This window comes from Pseudophryne corroboree, chromosome 11, assembly GCF_028390025.1.
Source record: "Pseudophryne corroboree isolate aPseCor3 chromosome 11, aPseCor3.hap2, whole genome shotgun sequence".
Lineage (NCBI taxonomy): Eukaryota > Metazoa > Chordata > Amphibia > Anura > Myobatrachidae > Pseudophryne > Pseudophryne corroboree.
Window position 1 is genome coordinate 345511357 of NC_086454.1, and position 25292 is coordinate 345536648.

The window sequence follows — 25292 nt, forward strand, 5'->3', positions numbered from 1 at the left end:
TCCCCACTCTCCCGGGTGGAGGTCGTGTCTGCTGAGGAAGTCTGCTTCCCAGTTGTCCACTCCCAGGATGAACACTGCTGACAGAGCGCTTACGTGATTCTCCGCCCAGCGAAGAATTCTGGTGGCTTCTGCCATCGCCACTCTGCTCCTTGTGCCGCCTTGGCGGTTCACATGAGCCACTGCGGTGATGTTGTCTGACTGAATCAGAAATGGTTGGTCGCGAACCAAGTACTCCGCTTGACGTAGGGCGCTGTATACGGCCCTTAGTTCCAGGATGTTGATGTGAAGGCAAGTCTCTTGACTTGACCACAGACCTTGGAAATTTCTTCCCTGTGTGACTGCTCCCCACCCTTGGAGGCTAGCGTCCGTAATCACCAGGACCCAGTCCTGAATTCCGAATCTGCATCCCTCTAGAAGGTGAGAACTCTGCAGCCACCACAGGAGTGACACCCTGGCCCTGGGGGACAGGGTGATTAACCGATGCATCTGAAGATGTGATCCGGACCACTTGTCCAGTAAGTCCCATTGGAATGTCCTCGCATGGAACCTGCCGAAGGGAATGGCCTCGTATGATGCCGCCATCCTTCCCAGGACTCGAGTGCAGTGATGCACTGACACCTGTTTTGGTTTTAATAGATTCCTGACCAGTGTCATGAGCTCCTGAGCTCTCTCTATCGGGAGATAACCCTTTTCTGGTCTGTGTCTAGGATCATGCCTAGGAGAAGCAGATGAGCTGTAAGAACCAACTGCGACTTTGGAATATATAGAATACAGCCGTGTTGCCGTTACACTTCCAGAGAAAGTGATACGCTGTTCAGCAACTGCTCTCTTGATCTCGCTTTTATGAGGAGATCGTCCAAGTACGTGATAATAGTGACACCTTGCTTCCGCAGGAGCACCATAATTTCCGCCATTACCTTGGTGAAGATTCTCGGGGCCGTGGAGAGACCAAACGGCAACGTCTGAAATTGGTAATGACAATCCTGTACCGCAATTCTGAGGTACGCCTGATGAGGTGGATAAATGGGGACATGAAGGTATGCATCCTTTATGTCCAGAGACCCATAAAATCTCCCCCTTTCAGGCTTGCGATGACTGCTCTTAGCGATTCCATCTTGAACTTGAACCTTTTCAGGTATATGTTCAGGGATTTTAAATTCAATATGGGTCTGACCGAACCATCCGGTTTCGGGACTACAACATGGTCGAATAATAACCCCCTCCTTGTTGAAGGAGGGGAACCTTGACCACCACCTGTTGAAGATACAATTTGTGAATTGCAGTTAACACTATTTCCCTCTCGTGGGGGGAAGCCGGCAGGGCCGTCGGTGAGGGGGCATCTCCTCAAAGTCCAGCTTGTATCCCTGAGACACAATATCTATTGCCCAGGGATCCAACAGGGAGTGAACCCACTTGTGGCTGAACTTACGAAGACGTGCCCCCACCGGGCCTAGCTCCGCCTGTGGAGCCCCAGCGACATGCGGTGGATTTTGTAGAGGCCGGGGAGGACTTCTGTTCCTGGGAACTAGCTGTGTTGTGCAGCTTCTTTCCTCTGCCCCTGCCTCTGGCAAGAAAGGACGCACCTCGGACTTTCTTGTTTCTTTGTGTTCGAAAGGCTGCATTTGATAATGTCGTGCTTTCCTAGGCTGTGCAGGAATATAAGGCAAAATATCAGAATTACCAGCTATAGCCGTGGAGACCAGGTCCGAGATCCCTTCTCCACAAAATCCTCAGCCTTCCATATGCCTCTTCAGTTGGCATCACCTGTCCATTGCATATTCTACAGGACACGTCAAGCAGAAATCGACATAGCGTTGACTCTAGAACTCAGTAGACTAATGTTTCTTTGGGCATGTTTTTTATATATATATATCTCTTAAGACAGCATCTTTAATATATATATCTCTATATATACATCTATATATATATATACATACTAGGGTCTCAATCTCTGCTGATAAGGTACCTGTCCACGCTGCTACAGCGCTATAAACCCATGCCGACACAATCGCCGGTCTGAGTAGTGTACCAGAATGTGGGCTACCTTTTGGGCAAATGTGACACCCTAGGGGAAGATTCCCATCGTATTCTGGCCCTAGTAGGGAAAGGATACTCCCTGAGAATTCTTTGTGGGAAACTGCAGTCTCTTGTCTGGAGATTCCCGCTCTTTTTCATCATGAGAGGAGGGAAATTTACCTCAGCTTTCTTCCCCTTAAACATGTGTACCCTTGTGTCAGGGACAGATGCGTCATCAGTGATATGCAAATCATCTTTTATTACAATAATCATATATTGAATACTTTTCTGCCATTTTGGCTGTAACTTTGCATTATCGTAGTCGACACTGGAGTCAGACTCCGTGTCGATATCAGTGTCTATTATTTTGGATAGTGAGCGTTGTGAGACTCTGAAGGTCTCTGCGACATAGGGACAGACATGGATAGATTTCCTGTCTGTTCTCTAATCTTTTGTGCAATAAATTCACCTTAGCACTTAATTACACATATCCAAACAGGTGTCGGCGTTGTCGACGGAGACACCCCTCACACACATATTTGCTCCATCTCCTCCTTAGGGGAGCCTTTTACCTCAGACATGTCGACACACACGTACCGACACACCACACACTCAGGGAATGCTCATCTGAAGACAATTCCCCCATAAGGCCCTTTGGAGAGACACAGAGAGAGTATGCCAGCACACACCCCAGCGCTATTAACCCAGGAATAACACAGTAACTTAATGTTAACCCAGTAGCTGCTGTTTATATTGATTTTTGCGCCTAATTATGTGCCCCCCCCTCTCTTTTTATCCTCTTCTACCGTGTAACTGCAGGGGAGAGGCTGGGGAGCTTCCTCTCAGCGGTGCTGTGGAGAAAAAACATGGCGCTGGTGAGTGCTGAGGAAGAAACCCCGCCCCCTCGACGGCGGGCTTCTGTCCCGCTTTAATGTACAATTTTTGGCGGGGGCTCATACATATATACAGTGCCCAACTGTATATATGCAAACTTTTGCCAAAGAGGTCTCTAATTGCTGCCCAGGACGCCCCCCCCCCCCCCCCCCCCCCCCCCCCTGCGCCCTGCACCCTTACAGTGACCGGAGTATGTGGGTGTAGTGTGGGAGCAATGGCACACAGCTGCAGTGCTGTGCGCTACCTCAGTGAAGACTGGAGTCTTCTGCCGCCGATTTCGAAGTCTTCCTGCTTCTTTCACCGGCTTCTGTCTTCTGGCTCTGCGAGGGGGACGGCGGCGCGGCTCCGGGATCGGACGACGAGGGTGAGATCCTGTGTACGATCCCTCTGGAGCTAATGGTGTCCAGTAGCCTAAGAAGCAGGACCTAGCTTCAGAGAGTAGGGCTGCTTCTCTCCCCTCAGTCCCACGCTGCAGGGAGTCTGTTGCCAGCAGAGCTCCCTGAAAATAAAAAACCTAACAAAATACTTTCTCTCAGCAAACTCAGGAGAGCTCACTAAGTAGCACCCAGCTCGTCCGGGCACAGATTCAAACTGAGGTCTGGAGGAGGGACATAGAGGGAGGAGCCAGAGCACACCAGAATATAAATTCTTTCTTAAAGTGCCCATGTCTCCTGCGGAGCCCGTCTATTCCTCATGGTCCTTACGGAGTCCCCAGCATCCACTAGGACGTTAGAGAAACAATTACGTTACACTCAAATAACGCCAAGGACTGTATTAGGGATGGACGTTGTTAATATGTGTGTACGGTTGTGTGATGTACACAGTGGACACCGGCTGAGAGAAGTGTTGTAGACACTCAAGCCGGGTAGAGTTTGGCTTTATTGTAGCGCACAGTTTTGTTACAGCCGTACTCACAGTTACATACACAGGCGCTAACGCAGAACTGTTTCTCCTATTACAGACACATTTGTGAGTAAAATAATGAAATCATTTGGGAGGAGGATGCGTTTTGCTGTCGTCACTGGGGTATATTTACTAAGGTCCCGATTTTGACCGAGAAGCCGTTTTTCCTTCAAAGTGTCATCTCGGTAATTTACTAAGCAAAAATCACGGCAGTGATGAGGGCATTCGTAATATTTTGGAAGTCTTAGGAAAAAATCACGAATCAATACACCATCGGTCAAATATGCCTGCAATTTGGTAGAAATCGGTCATTTACTAAAAAGTGCAAAACACAAACACTGCCGACAATAGCCAAACACTGCCGTGATGAAATACAAATCGTGAAAAAGTGCTAAAAAAAACCAGACCTGCTTTTTTATCCCGTGTTTGTATAGGCATGCACGGATCCATGAGATCCGTGCATGTTTTTCAGTGGGAAGGGGTGGGAAATGTTATAATTTTTCACAAAAAAAAATGCGTGGGGTCCCCCCTCCTAAACCAAACCAGCCTCGGGCTCTTTGAGGCGGCCCTGGTTGCAAAAATATGGGGAAAAAATTGACAGGGGTTCCCCCATATTTAAGCAACCAGCACCGGGCTCTGCGCCTGGTCCTGGTTCCAAAAATACGGGGGACAAAAAGCGTAGGGGTCCCCCGTATTTTTGAAACCAGCACCGGGCTCCACTAGCTGGACAGATAATGCCACAGCCGGGGGTCACTTTTATACAGTGCCTTGCGGCCGTGGCATCAAATATCCAACTAGTCACCCCTGGCCGGGGTACCCTGGGGGAGTGGGGGACCCCTTCAATCAAGGGGTCCCCCCCCCCCAGCCACCCAAGGGCCAGGGGTGAAGCCCGAGGCTGTCCCCCCCATCCAATGGTCTGCGGATGGGGGGCTGATAGCCTTTGTTGAAAGTAATGAATATTGTTTTTAGTAGCAGTACTACAAGTCCCAGCAAGCCTCCCCCGCAAGCTGGTACTTGGAGAACCACAAGTACCAGCATGCGGCGGAAAACCGGGCCCGCTGGTACCTGTAGTACTACTACTAAAAAAATACCCCAATAAAGACATTACACACACACCTTGAAAGTATAACTTTAATGCATACATACACACAACCATATACACATACTTACCTTATGTTCACACGAGGGTCGGTCCTCTTCTCCAGTAGAATCCATGGTGTACCTGTTGAAAAAATCCTACTCACCAAATCCAGTGTAGAGGGCTCCTCGGATAATCCATTTGTAATCCACGTACTTGTAAAAATAAAAAAACGGGACACCCGACCACGAACTGAAAGGGGACCCATGTTTTCACATGGGACCCCCTTTCCCCGAATGCCAGAAACCCCCTCTGACTGATGTCTAAGTGGGTTTCTTCAGCCAATCAGGGAGCGCCACGTTGTGGCACCCTCCTGATCGGCTGTGTGCTCCTGTACTGTCTGACAGGCGGCACACGGCAGTGTTACAATGTAGCGCCTATGCGCTTCATTGTAACCAATGGTGGGAACTTTGAGGTCAGCGGTGAGGTCACTTTCGGTCAACCGCTGACCACAAAGTTCCCACCATTGGTTACAATGGAGCGCATAGGCGCTACATTGTAACACTGCCGTGTGCCGCCTGTCAGACAGTACAGGAGCACACAGCCGATCAGGAGGGTGCCACAACGTGGCGCTCCCTGATTGGCTGAAGAAACCCACTTAGACATCAGTCAGAGGGGGTTTCTGGCATTCGGGGAAAGGGGTCCCATGTGAAAACATGGGTCCCCTTTCAGTTCGTGGTCGGGTGTCCCGTTTTTTTATTTTTACAAGTACGTGGATTACAAATGGATTATCCGAGGAGCCCTCTACACTGGATTTGGTGAGTAGGATTTTTTCAACAGGTACACCATGGATTCTACTGGAGAAGGGGACCGACCCTCGTGTGAACATAAGGTAAGTATGTGTATATGGTGGTGTGTATGTATGCATTAAAGTTATACTTTCAAGGTGTGTGTGTAATGTCTTTATTGGGGTATTTTTTTAGTAGTAGTACTACAGGTACCAGCGGGCCCGTTTTTCCGCCGCATGCTGGTACTTGTGGTTCTCCAAGTACCAGCTTGCAGGGGAGGCTTGCTGGGACTTGTAGTACTGCTACTAAAAACAATATTCATTACTTTCAACAAAGGCTATCAGCCCCCCATCCGCAGACCATTGGATGGGGGGGACAGCCTCGGGCTTCACCCCTGGCCCTTGGGTGGCTGGGGGGGGGGACCCCTTGATTGAAGGGGTCCCCACTCCCCCAGGGTACCCCGGCCAGGGGTGACTAGTTGGATATTTGATGCCACGGCCGCAAGGCACTGTATAAAAGTGACCCCCGGCTGTGGCATTATCTGTCCAGCTAGTGAAGCCCGGTGCTGGTTTCAAAAATACGGGGGAACCCTACGCTTTTTGTCCCCCGTATTTTTGGAACCAGGACCAGGCGCAGAGCCCGGTGCTGGTTGCTTAAATATGGGGGAACCCCTGTCAATTTTTTTCCCATATTTTTGCAACCAGGGCCGCCTCAAAGAGCCCGAGGCTGGTTTGGTTTAGGAGGGGGGACCCCACGCAATTTTTTTTTTAAGTTTAAACATTTTTTATTTTTTTTACAAGGTGCACAATGAAGCCCAGCACGGATCTCTCAGATCCGGCCGAGATTCATTGTATTAAAGTCGGCAGTGTTTTACAAATCACTCACGTAAAACACTGCCTAAAAAACGAATGACATCGACATCGGAAAAACCGAAAATGCAGAATACGGCAGCTTAGTAAATTAGTCGTAATCAATTCAAAAAGTTGCATATTTACACTTTCGATGTCATTCGTGATTGAACTTTGAACTCAAACGGGAAAATACGATTCTTAGTAAATTTACCCCACTGTGTGAGATACTTGCCACACAGATTATTTATACAGTCATTGATATTTCACCTCAGTATATAAGTCACAAGCAGATATACCTGTTTTTATATCACACAGAGCTGCAAGCCACTACGCAGAACTAATCTATTATGCTTTACTCTGCGCTCTCATCAGCCTTAGGGGGTAATTCAGAGTTGATCGCAGCAGCAAATTTGTTAGCAGTTGGGCAAAACCAAGGGCCTAATTCAGACCTGATCGCTCGCTAGGTTTTTTTGCAGCGCTGCGAGCAGATAGTCGCCACCCATAGGGGAGTGTATATTTGCTGTGCAAGTGTGCGATCGCATGTGCAGCCGAGCGGTACAAAAAAGTTTTGTGCAGTTTCTGAGTAGCTCAGAACTTACTCAGCCGCTGCGATCACTTCAGCCTGTCCGGTCCCGGAATTGACATCAGACACCCGCCCTGCAAACGCTTGGACACGCCTGTGTTTTCCAACCACTCCCAGAAAACGGTCAGTTGACACCCACAAACGCCTTCTTCCTGTCAATCTCCTTGCGATCGGCTGTGTGAACGGATTCTTCGCACAGTCCATCGCACAGCAACGATCCGCTTTGTACCCGTACTACGTGCCTGCGCATTGCGGTGCATACGCATGCAGTTCTGACCTGATCGCAGTGCAGCAAAAAAACCTAGCATGCGATCAGGTCTGAATAACCCCCCCCCCATGTGCAGTGCAGGTGGGACAGATGTAACATGTGCAGAGAGAGTTAGATTTGGGTGGGGTGTGTTCAAACTGAAATCTAAATGGCAGTGTAAAAATAAAGCCGCCAGTATTTACCCTGCACAGAAACAAAATAACCCACCCAAATCTAACTCTCTCTGCACATGTTACATCTGCCCCACCTGCACTGCACACGGTTTTGCCCAACTGCTAACAAATTTGCTGCTGCGATCAGGTCTGAGTTAGGCCCTTAATTCTCAAGGGTGACAGCAGATGCAGGGCAATCGAATTGCATGCATTGGAACTGAAGGCTCTCCTTCTACCATGCTCTGCCGGCTGGCACATGGGTAATAGCAGAGCGTCACTCCTGTTACATGCATGCAAATCTGCCCGTATACAAATTATTCAGATATCTTACGGGATGCACAAATACTGTAGCTACATTTGGAACATGTGAATATTCTTTGTGGAGTTTTTCTTTGGAATGTTGCATATTCCCCCTCTATATGACCACAGAATCGGGGTTTTGTGTAACTCTGTGCTGGTATATGTAGTGTGCCTATGGATCGCACATTGGGATACATTGGGCTGGGATCGGTATGGTATCCCGCTGCACGGGATGCCGTATGTCAGTATACCCACATCGGCATCCCAAGTGGTGGAATGCTGGCAGGGGGGCGAGCGCAGCAAAGCCACAGGTTCTATTCTCCCTCTATGGGAATCACCTACCTCGCTGGTATACCGGCGGCGGTATGGTGCCGCAGTCAGGATCCCGGCGTCGGTATTGTGACAGCCAGGATCGCAACGAGCGGTATGCTGACCGCATACCAATGGGCCGGATGTAAAGCAGTGTGAGACGGCCGGAGCTCTGAGATTTCGGCCAAACTTGAACTTTTTTTTTTTTTTTAAAGCGGCAATCGGCAGAACCAACCTGGCTTTGCCTTGTAAAGATTGCTGCTTTAGAAAAAAACACATACGTTCGGCCAGAATCTTGGAGCTCCGGCTGTCTCGTACTGCATTACATCCGGCCCATTGTACGGATCTGACCCCCGGAAGTGACCTTACCCGGTGTGCACCAATATGTGAATGCATGACTGTGTGTTTTTTTCTGACAGAAACAATAAAAGCTAAGGTTACACATATGTTAATGAGAGTGTCCCTAAACAGGAGTCTACTTTCCTCCTTTAAATTGCGCCCAGTGACTTTAGGGGAGCACCACCGCCCTTTATCATTCTCTTTTCCTCTCAGAAAACTGTCCCCATGACAGTCGGGCTGATATATGAAAAATGACCGGTTATATTACAGCCATATTGCTTTATGTGGCTGTACGTGTGCACAGACCATAGCAGAAGGGATTGTGCCTTGTGCATCAATGTTCCACCTAACTAGGACGCGCCTTACAGCGGCAGGTAACTGCGGTCCCCATAGAGATGGGCTGTTGCAGAGCATGCTGTATAAGAACTGCAGGCTGTATATAATTGCACAGTAAATTGGATCCTACAGTATTTGATGCAGGCAGAAAATCAGGAGTTAGGAGAAGTGCATAACAGGGGTCTGGCGGTGTGGTCAGGCCGGCGTGCTGGAGGGCGGCCCTGCAGCCTCTGTGCTAATTACACCCATATTCTTCCCGCTCCTAACTCTTCCTACTTCCTCCCTAGGTATCTAACCGGGGACCAGCTGCGCAGTGAGTCCTCCACCGAAGCCTACGTGCGCTGCCTGCGGATGGGCTGCAGGTGTATTGAATGTAAGCACAGATTGATTTTATTATTGTCTTATGGATGTGTGGGGGGGGGGGGGGGGGGGGGGGGGGGAGTCTTACATCTCTTCATTCATGGTCCATTCCTGGTCCCCATTACACTTTAGTAGTTGGAAACCGCAGCGTAATATAAACAATTTAATGATGTAGCAGTTTTTTAGAACCCCAAAATATGCTGATAACAGTGTAATGTTTTAGTAAGAGAAAAACACAAAGTTAAACATTATACACACGACCTGGGCTGCCAAAGTGGAAGAGGTCCAGCAATAGGGCGGTCAGATGTCTGATCTACACATTCGTGAGTACCAGCTGACATCATCTGTGAGATCCAGATAGGGATCATCCGATTTACTCATGTTTATGCAGGCAGTGGCATAACTCTAATTTTGTGCCCCCCTGCCAAAAAAGTTTCTGCAGCCCCCACCCCATACATTAACTACATTTTTACCTACATGCTCGTTGCCAGGGGTTTAATGCTCATTGCCAGGGGTTTAATGCTTGTTGCCAGGGGGTTTAATGCTCATTGCCAGGGGTTTCATGCTTGTTGCCAGGGGTTTAATGCTCATTGCCAGGGGTTTCATGCTCGTTGCCTGGGGTTTCAGACTAATCACTAGGGGTTTTATGCTTGCCGGTAGGGCCAGCGTTCCTATACGTGTTGTGCTTCCCTGTCAGTCACTAGAGGTCCAGTAGGACCTCTAGCATCTGTCTCCTCCTGGGTGGCGGACATTTTTGGAGGGACATTTTCAGCAGATTTCTATGGGGACAGCCAGTAGTGAATAGAATATGCATAACACAGTCGTCAGCGACCCCATGCCACCACGTGGTCTGCGGGAGCTATTGCTACACCACTGTAGGCAGGGTTTGGTTTAACAAATGAAGGGGGAAAGGACCAGAATTTTGCCAACAGTCCCGTCGGGGTCTTTATCAGGCTCAGGCAGGATTTCAATCAGATATTGACCACTTTTCTCAGACTTTCACACAAACACGTGCGGACCTTCCATTTCAGTGTGTATCCTCTGCGTCATGCGTCTGATAACACAACATGCAACAAATAATCATTTTCCCAGGCCAGACTGATAAGTGGAGCTTTGTAACTGTGTCCATGCACTGGGGAACAGTGACATCACTGATGGGTGAAGAAGAGCCAGCTGGTCGCCCCGCGTCTCGCCCCTCGGTGATATCCCTCGATCCCAGTAAGTCGTTGTGCCAGCGACTTTGTAATATTGGTTCAGCTGAAGAAAATGAACATCCCCCCAGAGTGCGGCAGATACTGCAGGTACACATCTACAAACGTTACAGACCTAAACATCTCGGCTATTATTTAGACCCTTTGCCGTAGACAGAATTTGATGCAAGCGAATTTCTGAAACACGTGTTCGCTTGGGGGAATCTAGACAGAGCCCATTTGGAATGATCCGGTTCATTTGCTCTATTGCTGGCGAGGCGGATTGCTGAGGTGGCACCCTAACTATGTAGATGAGGGAGCGGATTGTGCTAGAAGCTGGGCTGAGCTCACTGAAGTGTGATTGTTCCCTGTCTCTCACCTCTCTCCAGTGGACTGCTGGGACGGGCCTGACGGAAAGCCAATTATTTATCACGGATGGACAAGAACAACGAAAATTAAATTTGACGACGTGGTGCAAGCTATTAAGGACCATGCATTTGTCACCTCCGAGTGAGTTTCTGCTGTAACTCTTTAGTAACTGGGGACTGTGTATGACGGTGGTGTATAGGCTGGAGCCAAGTAGCAGGTACCTGTATTTGTCTAGCTCACTTGCCTTCATTATACAGACACGCTGTACCCATCAACCAGGATATGTATGTTATGCCGGCATTTAAAATGTTGACAAGGGTGGTCATTCCGAGTTGATCACTAGCAGCATTCGTTCGCTGTGCAGTGATGAGGCAAAAAAACGCACGCGCGACGTACTATTACAACGAACGATGTGGTTTCACACAAGGTCTAGCGAAGCTTTTCAGTCGCACTGCTGGCCGCAGAGTGAGTGACATGAAGTGGGCGTTTCTGGGTGTGGACTGACCGTTTTCAGGGAGTGTTCGAAAAAATGCAGGCGTAACAGGAAAAACGCAGGCGTGCCAGGAAAAACGCAGGCGTGGCTGGGCGAACGCAGGGCGTGTTTGTGACGTCAAAACAGGAACTGAACAGTCTGAAGTGATCGCAAGCGCTGAGTAGGTCTAAAGCTACTCTAAAACTGCACAAAACAACTTTTTAGCCGCTCTGCGATCCTTTCGTTCGCACTTCTGCTAAGCTAAAATACACTCCCAGTGGGCGGCGGCATAGCGATTGAACGTCTGTTAAAAACTGCTAGCGAGCGATCAACTCGGAATGACCACCATTGACAACCTGTAAGGGGTCAACATTTCCATAATGTCGGCATGTTCACAATGCCGCCATGTAACCCTAAAGCTTACTCTTACCCTAACAGTAAAGTTTACATTTTCACTATGTCAGCATGTCATTTGTTGGACTTTTGCCCCTGCTGACATTTCCAGATGTCGATGTGATAAATTATGTTATTCTGGTGTCAGCATACTGAATGCCGACTTACTGAATACATACTCTACAGACCTTAATCACCCTTAATTTTACTGTGCAATTGGTAAATTCTGGAACACAGGCGCATTCACTGGGACAAAGCGTTCCAGGCTGGGACTGTCATCAGTGATGTTCATTATATACATAGAAAACATAGAAACATAGAATGTGACGGCAGATAAGAACCACTTGGCCCATCTAGTCTGCCCCTTTTATTATCCTTTAGGTAATCTCAACCCTTTTTGAACCTTAATTCTTTGTAAGGATATTCATATGCCTGTCCCAAGCATGTTTAAATTGCTCTAGAGTCTTAGCCTCTACCACCTCTGATGGGAGACTATTCCACTTATCCACTACCTTTTCTGTGAAGTAATTTTTCCTTAAATTTCCGCTGAACCTCCCCCCCTCCAGTCTCAGTGCATGTCCTCGAGTTCTAATACTTCTCTTCCTTTGAAGAATGTTTACCTCCTGAACTTTAAGACCCTTGGTATATATGAAAGTTTCTATCATGTCCCCCCTTTCCCTTCTCTCCTCCAAACTATACACGTTAAGATCTTTTGGCCTTTCCGGGTAAGTTGTGTGATGTAGGCCATGCACCATTTTAGTTGCCCTTCTTTGTACACTCTCTAATGTATTTATATCCTTCTGGAGATATGGGGCCAGATGCATCATTGCTTGGAAAGTGATAAAATGAAGAGAGATAAAGTATCAGCCAGTCAGCTCCTAACTGCCATTTTTCAAACACAGCCTGTGACATGGCAGCTAGGAACCTGATTGGCTGGCACTCTTTATTTCTCTTTTTTATCGCTCTCCAAGCGATGATGCATCTAGCCCATTGTCTCCAGAACTGGATACAGTACTCCAGATTGGGCCGTACAGTGGTGCAAGTAGAAAACATTTCTTATAGGTACTGTGTGCGCACGCCAAAAGCGTGCCAAAAAGTGGGTGTGGCCAAATGTCACATTTGGCGTGGCCAATGAAAATGGGGGCGTGATACACATATGGGGGGGGGGGGGGGGAGGAGGCAGATACACATACGACCCCAATAGTGCCAGATACACGTTGCCCCACAATGCCAGATATACATTGCCTCACAGTGCCAGATACACAAATGACCCCAGAGTGTCAGATATACATTGCCCCCCAGTGCCAGATACAGAAATGCCCCCAGTGCCAGATATGCCCCCAGTGCCAGATACAGAAATGCCCCCAGAGCCAGATATGCCCCCAGTGCCAGATACAGAAATGCCCCCACAGTGCCAGATATGCCCCATTGCCAGATACACAAATGACCCCAGAGTGTCAGATATACATTGCCCCCCAGTGCCAGATACATATATGCCCCCAGTGCCAGATATGCCCCCAGTGCCAGATACAGAAATGCCCCCAGTGCCAGATATGCCCCCAGTGCCAGATATGCCCCCAGTGCCAGATACAGAAATGCCCCCAGTGCCAGATATGCCCCCAGTGCCAGATACAGAAATGCCCCCAGTGCCAGATATGCCCCCAGTGCCAGATACAGAAATGCCCCCAGTGACAAATACACATGTCCCCGCAGCGCCAGATATGCCCCCAGTGCCAGGTGGGGTGTGTTCAAACTGAAATCTAAATTGCAGTGTAAAAATAAAGCAGCCAGTATTTACCCTGCACAGAAACAAAATAACCCACCCAAATCTAACTCTCTCTGCACACGTTACATCTGCCCCACCTGCAATGCACATGGGTGGTCATTCCAAGTTGATCACTAGCTGCATACGTTCGCTGTGCAGCGATGAGGCAAAAAAAGGCACTTCTGCGCATGCATATGCGGCACACTGCGCACGCGTGAAGTAATATTACAGGGTCTAGCGAAGCTTTTCAGTCGCACTGCTGGCCGCAGAGTGATTGACATGAAGGGGGCGTTTCTGGGTGTCAACTGACCGTTTTCAGGAAGTGTTCGGAAAAACGCAGGTGTGCTAGGAAAAACGCAGGCGTGGCTGGGCGAACGCAGGGCGTGTCCGTGACGTCAAAACAGGAACTGAACAGTCTGAAGTGATCGCAAGCACTGAGTAGGTTTTGAGCTACTCTGAAACTGCACAAAAAAAAATTGCCGCCTCTCCGCGATCCTTTCGTTTGCACTTCTGCTAAGCTAAAATACACTCCCAGTGGGAGGCGGCATAGCGTTTGCACGGCTGCTAAAAACTGCTAGCGAGCGATCAACTCGGAATGACCACCAAGGTTTTGCCCAACTGCTAACAAATTTGCAGCAGCGATCAGATCTGAATTAGGGCCCTCATTCCGAGTTGTTCGCTCGCTAGCTGCTTTTAGCAGCCGTGCAAACGCTATGCTGCCTCCCACTGGGAGTGTATCTAAGTTTAGCAGAAGTGCGAACGAAAGGATCGCAGAGCGGTTACAAAAATAGATTGTGCAGTTTCTGAGGAGCTCGATACTTACTCCTAACTTGCGATCACTTCAGACTATTTAGTTCCTGTTTTGACGTCACGAACACGCCCTGCGTTCTCCCAGCCACGCCTGCGTTTCCCCAGGCACGCCTGCGTTTGTATCTGACACGCCTGCGTTTTTACACACACTCCCCGAAAACGGTCAGTTACCTCACAGAAACACCCACTTCCTGTCACTCACTCTGCGGCCAGCAGTGCGATTGAAAAGCGTCGCTAGACCTTGTGTGAAACTGCATCGGCGGTTGTGAAAGTACGTCGCGCGTGCGTACTGCGCCGCATACACATGCACAGAAGTGCCGCTTATTTACCTAATCGCTGCGCTGCGAACGAAAACAGCTAGCGATCAACTCGGAATGACCCCCTAGGCCCTATGTGCAGAAGGAAAGCCATCTGGGCATACCCCATATTTGGGAATGCATCTATGTGTAATAGTGAATATGGAGAGAGCAGCACATTCCCACTCTTTCCTCCCAATTTACCTTTGGACATCATGGAGAGTAGCCCCCACCAGGGTACAGGATAAATGTGCCGTATAGTGATATTATCATTCACCATGTCCTTGGCATCCAATCCCTTCCCTACTTCCTGTGACAAAATTCTCCATCACCTCTGATGTGGTACAGGTCAGCCCCTGCTTTGTTTTTCAGGAGAGCTGCATTGTATATTATACATTATTATTATTATATATTGTATATTAGAACTCCACACTGCTCTCAAATCTATGTACGTTGATGCAGAGACCCCTAAGAAATTGGTGAAGGCAAAAGTAGACATTGCGGCCCAGATTGATCAAGCCTTGGAGAGTGATAAATTTGCATGGTGATTTTGGGGGACATTTACTAAGCAGTGATAAGAGCGGAGAAGTGAGCCAGTGGAGAAGTTGCCCATGGCAACTAATCAGCACTGAAGTAACATCTATATTTTGCATACTATAAAATGATACAGAGCTGCTGATTGGTTGATGGGGCAATTTCTCCACTGGCTCACTTCTCCGCTCTTATCACTGCTTAGTAGATGTCTCCCAAGGTACCAGCTCCATAGTAGTGGGGGCAAAGGAGAAATTATTAATGGGCGCACATAGCTGAATATATCTCCTGCCTGGCTTATACAGCAATCAGCGCTCCCTCCATGGGGGTCATTCCGAGTTGATCGCTCGCTGCCGATTTTCACAGCGCAGCGTTTAGGTGAAAAATCGGCATTTCTGCGCACGCGTATGCCCCGCAATGCGCACGCGCGACGTACGGGTACAAAGCCCTTTGTGGTTGTGCTCAGGTTCTAGCGAAGTTTTCCTTCGCACTGGCGGCCGCTAGAAGATTGACAGGAAGTGGGCGTTACTGGGTGTCAACTGACCGTTTTCATGGAGTGTTTGCAAAAACGCAGGCGTGTCCGAAAAAACGCAGGCGTGGGTGGGCGTTCGCTGGGCGGGTGTGTGACGTCAAATCCGGACACGAATAGTCTGAAGTGATCGCAAGTGCTGAGTAGGTTCAGAGCTACTCAGAAACTGCACAAACTGTTTTTGCAGAGCTCGGCTGCACATGCGTTCGCACTTCTGCTGAGCTAAAATACACTCCCAGTGGGCGGCGGCATAGCGCTTGCACGGCTGCTAAGCTAAAATACACTCCCAGTGGGAGGCGGCATAGCGTTTGCACGGCTGCTAAGCTAAAAAACACTCCCCAGTGGGAGGCGGCATAGCGTTTGCACGGCTGCTAAGCTAAAAAACACTCCCCAGTGGGCGGCGGCATAGCGTTTGTACGGCTGCTAAACTAAAATACACTCCCCAGTGGGCGGCAGCATAGCGTTTGCACGGCTGCTAAAACTAGCCAGCGAGCGATCAACTTGGAATGACCCCCCATATGCCCACATTTAGGTAACATTATTGTCTTCTCCGCTTCAGATACCCACTGATACTGTCCATTGAAGAACACTGCAACGTGGAGCAGCAGCGATACATGGCCAGAGTGTTTAAGGAGATGTTTGGAGAGCTGCTGCTGGTGAAACCCACTGAGGTCAGCGCAGACCAGCTGCCGTCACCCACACAGCTGAAGGAGAAGATTATCATCAAGGTGACAGGGGCATTAGAGGCTAATTAGGAACAAATGCAATAACAAAACTTGGGCTCCTAACTGTTATGTTGTGTTTGAAAAATGACAGTAAGGAGCTGATTGGTTGGCACTTCTCTCTCCACTTTATCACTTACTTAGTGCATTTCCCCCTTAAAGTGATACATGTATATGATGCTGGGATGTTATGGGAAGGGGTGCATGAGAAGCCGCTGTGTATTACTGCAGGATATTTTTCATACGTGGAAATGCCCACCTCCCCCCTCCCCCCTGAATAGAGCTTCCTTATTATACACACTTTGCTACGTGCTGTAGTTTAGCGCTCCTGTCTGTGATAGCAGTAAGCAGCCATGTCTGTGTAATCTCTCCTACTGAGCGCTAATAATAACTAGAGATGAGCGGGTTCGGTTCTCAGAGAACCGGACCCTACCGAACTTCACGTCCCGAGCCCGGCTCGGGTTTTCCCGCCTGACTCGGAAACCAGAACGAGGCAAAACGTCATCATCCCGCTGTCGGATTCTCGCGGGATTTGGATTTCATATAAGGAGCCGCGCGTCGCGGCCATTTTCACTCCAGTCCTGGAGAGTGTAGTGAGAGGACGTGTCTCCGTCCTCAGTGTCTGTGTAGGCGGGAAAGTGGGGTGGCGATTCTAGTGCTGTCTTGTGCTTCTCAGTCCAATGTAGTGTCTTAGCCTCTGCTGCCATATGTCCAGTGCTGCTGTATAATAATAAGTCCCTTACAATGTCGCTGTGTTGTCCTGCATCAGACCAGTGGTAGTGTCTGTCCTGTGCTGTATATTATTTACTCCAAATAAAGGGGTTATTAACATGTAATCCAAATATAATTTTTACAGGGTTTGCCCTGTGTGGTGTTGGGGTACGCTCTCCGGTGCCGCATATTGGGGGTCATTCCGAGGTGTTCGCTCTCTAGCTACTTTTTGCCGCATATTGTGTTATATAACTCCAGAAAAATAATGGAGAACAAAAATTTGGAGGATAAAATAGGGAAAGATCAAGAACCACTTCCTCCTAGTGCTGAACCTGCGTAATGTTTGTATAGACTCAATAAACAAGGAGCGCTTATAAAATAACATATAATGCGATTTATTAAGAATACATATAAAATAGCAATAATTACTGCATAAACATTTGTAACCAAAAATAAAAAAACAATAAAAATAATCTAAGATGGCAGTGCTGAACCTGCTGCCGCTAGTCATGACGTAGACGATGAAATGCCATCATAGTCGTCTGCCAAGGCCGATGACCATGGCATAGTAGAGAGCATGTCAAATCCAAAAAGCAAACGTTCAGTAAAATGACCCAAAAAATAAATTTCAATGGTCTGAGGAGAAACGTAAACCTGCCAATATGCCATTTACGACACGGAGTGGCAAGGAACGGATAAGGCCCTGGCCTATGTTCATGACTAGTGGTTCAGCTTCACATGACGATGGAAGCCCTCATCCTCCCGCTTATAAAAATGATAGGAGTTAAACTGGAAAAGCACAGCAAAGAACAGTGCGTTCTAAGATGGTATCACAAATCCCCAAGGAGAGTCCAAGTGTGTCGGCGGTTGCGATGCCTGACCTTCCCAACACTGGACGGGAAGAGGTGGCTCATTCCTCCATTTGCACGCCCCCTGCAAGTGCTGGAAGTAGCACCCACAGTCCAGTTCCTGATAGTCAAATTGAAGATGTCACTGTTGAAGTACACCAGGATGAGGATATGGGTGTTGCTGGCGCTGAGGAGGAAGTTGATGATCAGGATTCTGATTGTGATGTGGTTTGTTTAAATGAGGCACCGGGGAAGACACCTGTTGTCCGTGGGATCAAGAAGCCCATTGTGATGCCTGGGCAAAATACCAAAAAAGCCATCTCTTCGGTGTGGAATTATTTCTCCACAAATCCGGACAACAGGTGTCAAGCCATCTGTTGCCTCTATCAATCTGTAATAAGTAGGGGTAAGGATGTTAACCACCTAGGAACATCCTCCCTTATACGTCACCTGCAGCGCATTTATCAGAAGTCAGTGTCAAGTTGTGAAACGTTGGGTAAGAGCGTAAGCAGTCCACTGACACCTAAATCCCTTCTTCCTCTTGTACCCAAGCTCCTGCAAGTCACACCACCAACTCCCTCAACGTCAACTTCCTCCTCAGTCAGGAATGTCAGTAGTCCTGCAGGCCATTACACTGGCAAGACTGAGGAGTCCTCTTCTAACCGGGATTCTTTTGGCGGATCCTTGAGTGGTATGCCTGCTGTTGCTGCCGCTGCTGTTGTTGCTGCTGGGAGTCGATCATCATCCCAGAGGGGAAGTCGGAAGACCACTTGTACTACTTCAACTAAGCAATTGACTGTCCAACAGTCCTTTGTGAGGAAGATGAAATATGACAGCAGTCATCCTGTTGCAAAGCGGATAACTGAGGCCTTGACAGCTATGTTGGTGTTAGTCGTGGGTCCGGTATCTGCCATTAGTTCAGTGGGACTTAGAGAATTGTTTGAGGTAGTATGTCCCCGGTACCAAATCCCATCTAGGTTCCACTTCACTAGGCAGGCGATACCAAGAATGTACACAGACGTCAGAAAAGGTGTGTTCAGTGTCCTAAAAAAATGCAGTTGTACCCACTGTCCACTTAACCACGGACATGTGGACAAGTAGAACACGGCAGACTCAGGACTATATGACTGTGACAGCCCACTGGGTAGATGTATGGCCTCCCGCAGCAACAACAGCAGCGGCACCAGTAGCAGCATCTCGCAGACGCCAACTCGTTCCTAGGCAGGCTACGCTATGTATCACCGCTTTCCGTAAGAGGCACACAGCTGACAACCTCTTACAGAAACTGAAGGACATCAACGCACAATGGCTTACCCAACTTAGACTCTTCTGGGGATTTGTGATATCGGACAACGACACCAATATTGTGCGTGCAAAGCATCTGGGTAAATTCCAGCACGTCCCATGTTTTGCACATACAGTTAATTTGGTGGTGCAGAATTTTTTAAAAAATGACAGGGGTGTGCAGGAGATGCTGTCGCCGAAAAATTGCAGGCCACTTTCGGCATTCAGCCAGCATGTGCCGAAGACTGGAGTGCCATCAAACACTCCTGAACCTGCCCTGCCATCACCTGAAGCAAGAGGTGGTAATGAGGTGGAATTCAACCCTCTATATGCTTCAGAGGATGGAGAAGCAGCAAAAGGCTATTCAAGCCTATACTTCCACCTACGATATAGGCAAAGGAGGGGGAATGCACCTGACTCAAGTGCAGTGGAGAATGATTTCCGTCTTGTGCAATGTTCACCAACCCTTTGAACTTGCCACACGTGAAGTCAGTTCAGACACTGCCAGCTTGAGTCAGGTCATTCCCCTCATCAGGCTTTTGCAGAAGCAGCTGGAGAAATTGAAGGAGGATCTAAGACGGAGCGATTCCGCAAAGTATATGGGACTTGTGGATGGAGCCCTTCATTCGCTTTGCCAGGATTCAAGGGTGGTCAATCTGTTGAAATAAGAGCACTACATTTTGGCCACCGTGCTCGATCCTAGGTTTAAAGCCTACATTGTATCTCTCTTTCTGGCAGACACAAGTCTGCAGAGGTTCAAAGACCTGCTGGTGAGAAAATTGTCAACTCAAGCGGAACGTGGCCCCTCAACAGCTCTTCCTTAATTTTCTCCCGCAACTGGGGCTGCGAGGAAAAGGATAAGATTTTTTAGCCCACCCGCTGGCGGTGATGCAGGGCAGTCAGGAGCGAAAGCTGACATCTGGTCCAGACTGAAGGACCTGACAACGATTACTGACATGTCTACTGTCACTGCATATGATTATGTCACCATTGAAAGAATGGTGGAGGATTATATGAGTGACAGCATCCAAGTAGGCATGTCAGACAGTCCGTACGTATACTGGCAGGAAAAAGAGGCAATTTGGATGCCCTTGCACAAACTGGCTTTATTTTACCTAAGTTGCCCCCCCCCCACCAGTGTGTACTCCGAAAGAGTGTTTAGTGCAGCCAGTAACCTTGTCAGCGATCGGCGTAGGAGGTTACTTCCTCAAAATGTGGAGAAGATGATGTTCATCAAAATGAATTATAAATTCCTCCAGGAAGACCTTTACCAGCAATTGCCTACAGAAAGTATAGAGGGACCTGCGATGGTGGTTTCCAGTGGGGACGAATTAATACTCTGTAAGGAGGAGGATGTACACACTGAAAGGAGTGAGGAATCGGAGGATGAGGATAAGGTCGACATCTTGCCTCTGTAGAGCCAGTTTGTGCAAGGAGAGATTGATTGCTTCTTTTTGGTGTAGTCCCAAACAAACCACTCATTTCAGCCACAGTCGTGTGGCAGACCCTGTCGCTGAAATGATTGGTTTGTTAAAGTGTGCATGTCCTGTTTATACAACATAAGAGTGGGTGGGAGGGCCCAAGGACAATTCCATCTTGCACCTCTTTTTCGTCTATGCATCATGTGCTGTTTGGGGACTAGTTTTTTAAAGTGCCATCCTGTCTGACACTGCCGTACAACTCCAGTGCTACTGCCGTATTAGTCCAGCGGTACTGCCGTATAAGTCCAGTCCAGTGGTGCTGTCTTGTGCTGCATCAGTCCAGTGGTGGTGTCTTGTGCTGCCATAAATCCAGTGGTGGTGTCCTGTGCTGTATATTATTTACTCCAAATAAAAGGCTTATATACATTACTTTATTATCCAAATAATTTTTACAGGGTATGCCCTGTGTGGTGTAGGGGTACGCTCGTCTGTGCTGCATATTATTATAATAGCGCTATATAAAAGGGTTATTATTATCCAAATTAATTTTATAGGCTTTACCATGTGTGTGGGTGTGTGGTTTAGGGGTACACTATCCTGTGCCACCAATATTGTGCGTATATAACATCTGGGCAAATTCCAGCACGTCCCATGTTGTTTGTGCCGCACACTTGTGTCTCTTAGCTTAGTCATACAGCTACCTCATTGCACCTCTTTTTCTTCTTTGCATGATGTGCTGTTTTGGGCCTAGTTTTTTTAAGTGCCATCCTGTCTACAACTGCAGTGCCACTCCTAGATGGGCCAGGTGTTTGAGCCACACACTTGTGTCGCTTAGCTTAGTCATACAGCTACCTCATTGTACCTCTTTTTCTTCTTTGCATGATGGGCTGTTTGGGGCCTAGTTTTTTTAAGTGCCATCCTGTCTGCAACTGCAGTGCCACTCCTAGATGGGCCAGGTGTTTGTGCCACACACTTGTGTCGCTTAGCTTAGTCATACAGCTACCTCATTACACCTCTTTTTCTTCTTTGCATCAAGTGCTGTTTGGGGCCTATTTTTTAAATCTGCCATCCTGTCTGCAACTGCAGTGCCACTCCTAGATGGGCCAGGTGTTTGTGCCACACACTTGTGTCGCTTAGCTTAGCCATCCACCAGCCTAATTGCACCTCTTTTTCTTCTTTGCATCAAGTGCTGTTTGGGGCCTATTTTTTAAATCTGCCATCCTGTCTGCAACTGCAGTGCCACTCCTAGATGGGCCAGGTGTTTGTGCCGCACACTTGTGTCACTTAGCTTAGTCATCCAGCCACCTCGGTGCAACATTTTGGCCTAAAAACAATATTGTGAGGTGTTCAGAATAGACTGGAAATGAATGTTATTGAGGTTAATAATACCGTAGGATCAAAATTACTCCCAAATTATGTGATTTTAGCTGTTTTTATGTTTTTTTCAAAGATCATCCAAATCCAAAACCAAAACACGAAAGGGTGGTTTTGGCAAAACCAATCCAGATCCAAAACACGATCATGGAACCAGAACCAAAACCAAAACACAAAACACGAAAAGTGGACGCCGCACATCTCTACAATAACCAAGTTACACATTAACTTTCATGCACTTTGAATCTTTGATGACCGAATTCCGGAAATACGTACCTTCTGCAGTCTGTCAGAGAATAATCACTGGACTTTGTCATATTTTTTCCAGATATTTACTAAATAGGCAAATTGTTATATATTGTGTGTGTTTGTGAGGAAACATAATGGAGGCAGCCATTTTGGGAAGGCAACCTATCCATGAATTATAAACAAATGACACTACTCCAATGCAGTTTGTTATCTGAGAATGCAGCCATATAAATCCCTTGGAGCTAGTGACATGACTGAAGGGGTGTCACTAGTTACGTATTAGGCTGCATCCCCATTATTGTAGATTCAGCACACAAAATGTCTGACAATAGGGTATGCAGAGACCTTGTCTCTTTCTTGTCCTTGTGGGGCACCGAGAAGCCAGGTTTCCAGGGCAGCGTAGAGTCCCTAATGACATAAATAACAAAGTTAATTGCTTGGTTACAAATTAATTTAAGCAATTAATAAACTCTTTCAGACCAGTGACCCCAGAGTACTATGTAGGCCAGCCTTCACATATGCATAATTATGTTAAAAAAAGCAAAAATCACATCTATCCCCCAATGGCTCTCTAAATAACACATACCAAGCTTTTTTTTTTTTAAATTTAATAACGGCTCTTTAAGTGTTTGTAACTATGCAATCATCAGTATACTTTATTTTCCACATATAATATAATAATAATAATAATAATAATAATAATAATAATAATAATAATAATAATAATAATATAATAATAATTTATTTCCACTAGTTTATAGGGCATAGACCTGTCATTTGTTTTTCCTACAATATATACCTGTGTGTTCGCAACAACTTTGAATTTCTTAGGGATTTATCAATATGATGTTTTTGCTGGGCTGAACATGTTAGCAGCCTGACAGCTCGCTAGGAGCCAGTGAAAACACTGACGCACTGCCTAATATTCATGAGGCTTAACTAATTTTCATGTGGCTTGACTAATATTTAAGTGGCCTGACTAATATTTATGTGGCCTGACTAATATTCATGAGGCCTGATTAATATGCATGAGGCTTGAATAATATTCATGAGACCTGAATAATATTCATGTGGACGGAATAATATTAATGTGGTCTGAGTAATATTAATGTGCAGGAGTTTGAGAGGAAAAACAAGAGGAAATCTGTACTGTTGACGCACTGAACAGATGAATATTCATCTGTTCAGTGCGTCAACAGTACAGATTTCCTCTTGTTTTTCCTCTCAAACTCATGTTCATATACACTGTAGTTGACAGCACCCCCTTACACAATAATATTATTAACTATTGGGAAGAGGGGTTTCCATCAAGTGGGTATATGTCGATGAACTACATATACCCATGATATTCTAATACTATAAGAGTGTGCAGATACCAAGTTTGTGTGTAATATTAATGTGGCCTGAGTAATATACATGACGCCTGACTAACCATAATGTGGCATGACTAGTATTTGCAAGGCCGGACTAATATGTATGTGGCCTGACTAATATTCATGTGGCCTGACTAATATTCATGAGGCCTGACTAATATTCATGTGGCCTGAGTAATATTCATGTGGCTTCAGTAATATACATGAGGCCTCAGTAATATATATGAAGCCTGACTAATATTCATGAGGCCTGACTAATATTCATGTGGCCTGAGTAATTCTAATATGGCCTGACTAATATTCATATGGCCTGAGTAATATTCATGTGGCCTGAGTAATATTCATGTGGCCTGAGTAATATACATGAGGCCTGACTAATATAGCCTGAGTAATATTTACAAGGCCTGACTTATATTCACGAGGCCTGAATAAAGTGCATGAGGATCTACTAATATTTATGAAGCCTCAAGAATATTAATTAGGTAGTGCTGCAGTAATTCAAGTCAAGCCTTGCAAATATTAGTTAGGCCAATAAATAACCATGAGACCTATCTTATAATCATATGACCTGTCTAATACTGACAAAAGCTTGACATAAATCGCTAAAGCACTGCGTAATATTCTTGAGGCCTAACATTCCTAAGGCCTTGCTAATACTATTGTGGCCTGACTTATACTAATGTGAAGAGACTGATATTCACAAGACATGACATATATTCATGAGGCCTCATCAATATTAAAAAGCCTTGACTAATTCCTGAGGCATGCGTAATATCCATGAGGCCTGACTTGTATCCACGGTGCCTTGTAATCATGTGGCCTGAGTCATTTTTATTAGGTTTACCAATATTAATGGGGCCAGAGTAATATTTATGAGGCCTGAGTTATATTAATGAGGCCTAACTTATATTAGTAAAGGCTTGACAAATATATATGAGGCCTGATTAAAATTACTGAGGTAGGACATATCTGTGTGGCCTGATGCATATCTGTGTGGCCTGACATATCTGTGTGGCCTGACTCATATCTGTGTGGTCTGACTCATTTCTGTGTGGTCTGACTCATCTCTGTGTGGTCTGACTCATTTCTGTGTGGCCTGACTCATTTCTGTGTGGTCTGACTCATTTCTGTGTGGTCTGTCTCATTTCTGTGTGGCCTGACTCATTTCTGTGTGGTCTGACTCATTTCTGTGTGGCCTGACTCATTTCTGTGTGGTCTGACTCATCTCTGTGTGGCCTGACTCATCTCTGTGTGGTCTGACTCATTTCTGTGTGGCCTGACTCATTTCTGTGTGGCCTGACTCATTTCTTTGTGGCCTGACCTATTCCTGAGTCCTGACTTCTGTTCCTCAAGCTCTGATGAACTGATAGGATAGGGAACAGTCTCATAAATATTAATTCAGCTCACATTATTTAAAAGGCTGAAATGCAGAAATTTCGTGTTGAGGTTCTCCGCAAAGAATTCAAGGGCAATTAAAAGCAAGTTATGATTACAGAGAAATAATTTAAGATGTTTCTCTTTTTTTTTTTTTTCTCTTTCTTTAGCATAAAAAGTTGGGGGTCAAAGGAGATTATATCACCAAGGCAGAGGACCATAAGGAGGAGACCAAACTTCAGGGAGAGCTGTTTATGTGGGACCCTATAGACCAGGTAATCTGCTACATACAGGAAGCTGGAATTGTGTTATTGTATACCTGTGTCAGTTGTACAAGTTAGTAAATGTGGGTAACCTAAACACTGCTCTCCATTTGCTGTAAGGTGACCCTAAAGAATTGCCAA

At 46.8% G+C, this 25292-nt stretch overlaps 1 protein-coding gene across 3 annotated transcripts in view; it reads left to right on the forward strand.

Annotated features, from left to right (window-relative positions):
- Positions 1–25292, forward strand: part of PLCG2 (phospholipase C gamma 2) — a 391280-nt gene that overhangs the window by 210917 nt on the left and 155071 nt on the right. For all 3 annotated transcript variants that reach the window (XM_063945955.1, XM_063945956.1, XM_063945957.1), the window contains exons 12-15: positions 9105–9190; positions 10757–10877; positions 16092–16260; positions 25059–25163. In XM_063945955.1, the coding sequence (XP_063802025.1) occupies positions 9105–9190; positions 10757–10877; positions 16092–16260; positions 25059–25163 (481 nt within the window). The remainder of the gene's footprint in view (positions 1–9104; positions 9191–10756; positions 10878–16091; positions 16261–25058; positions 25164–25292) is intronic.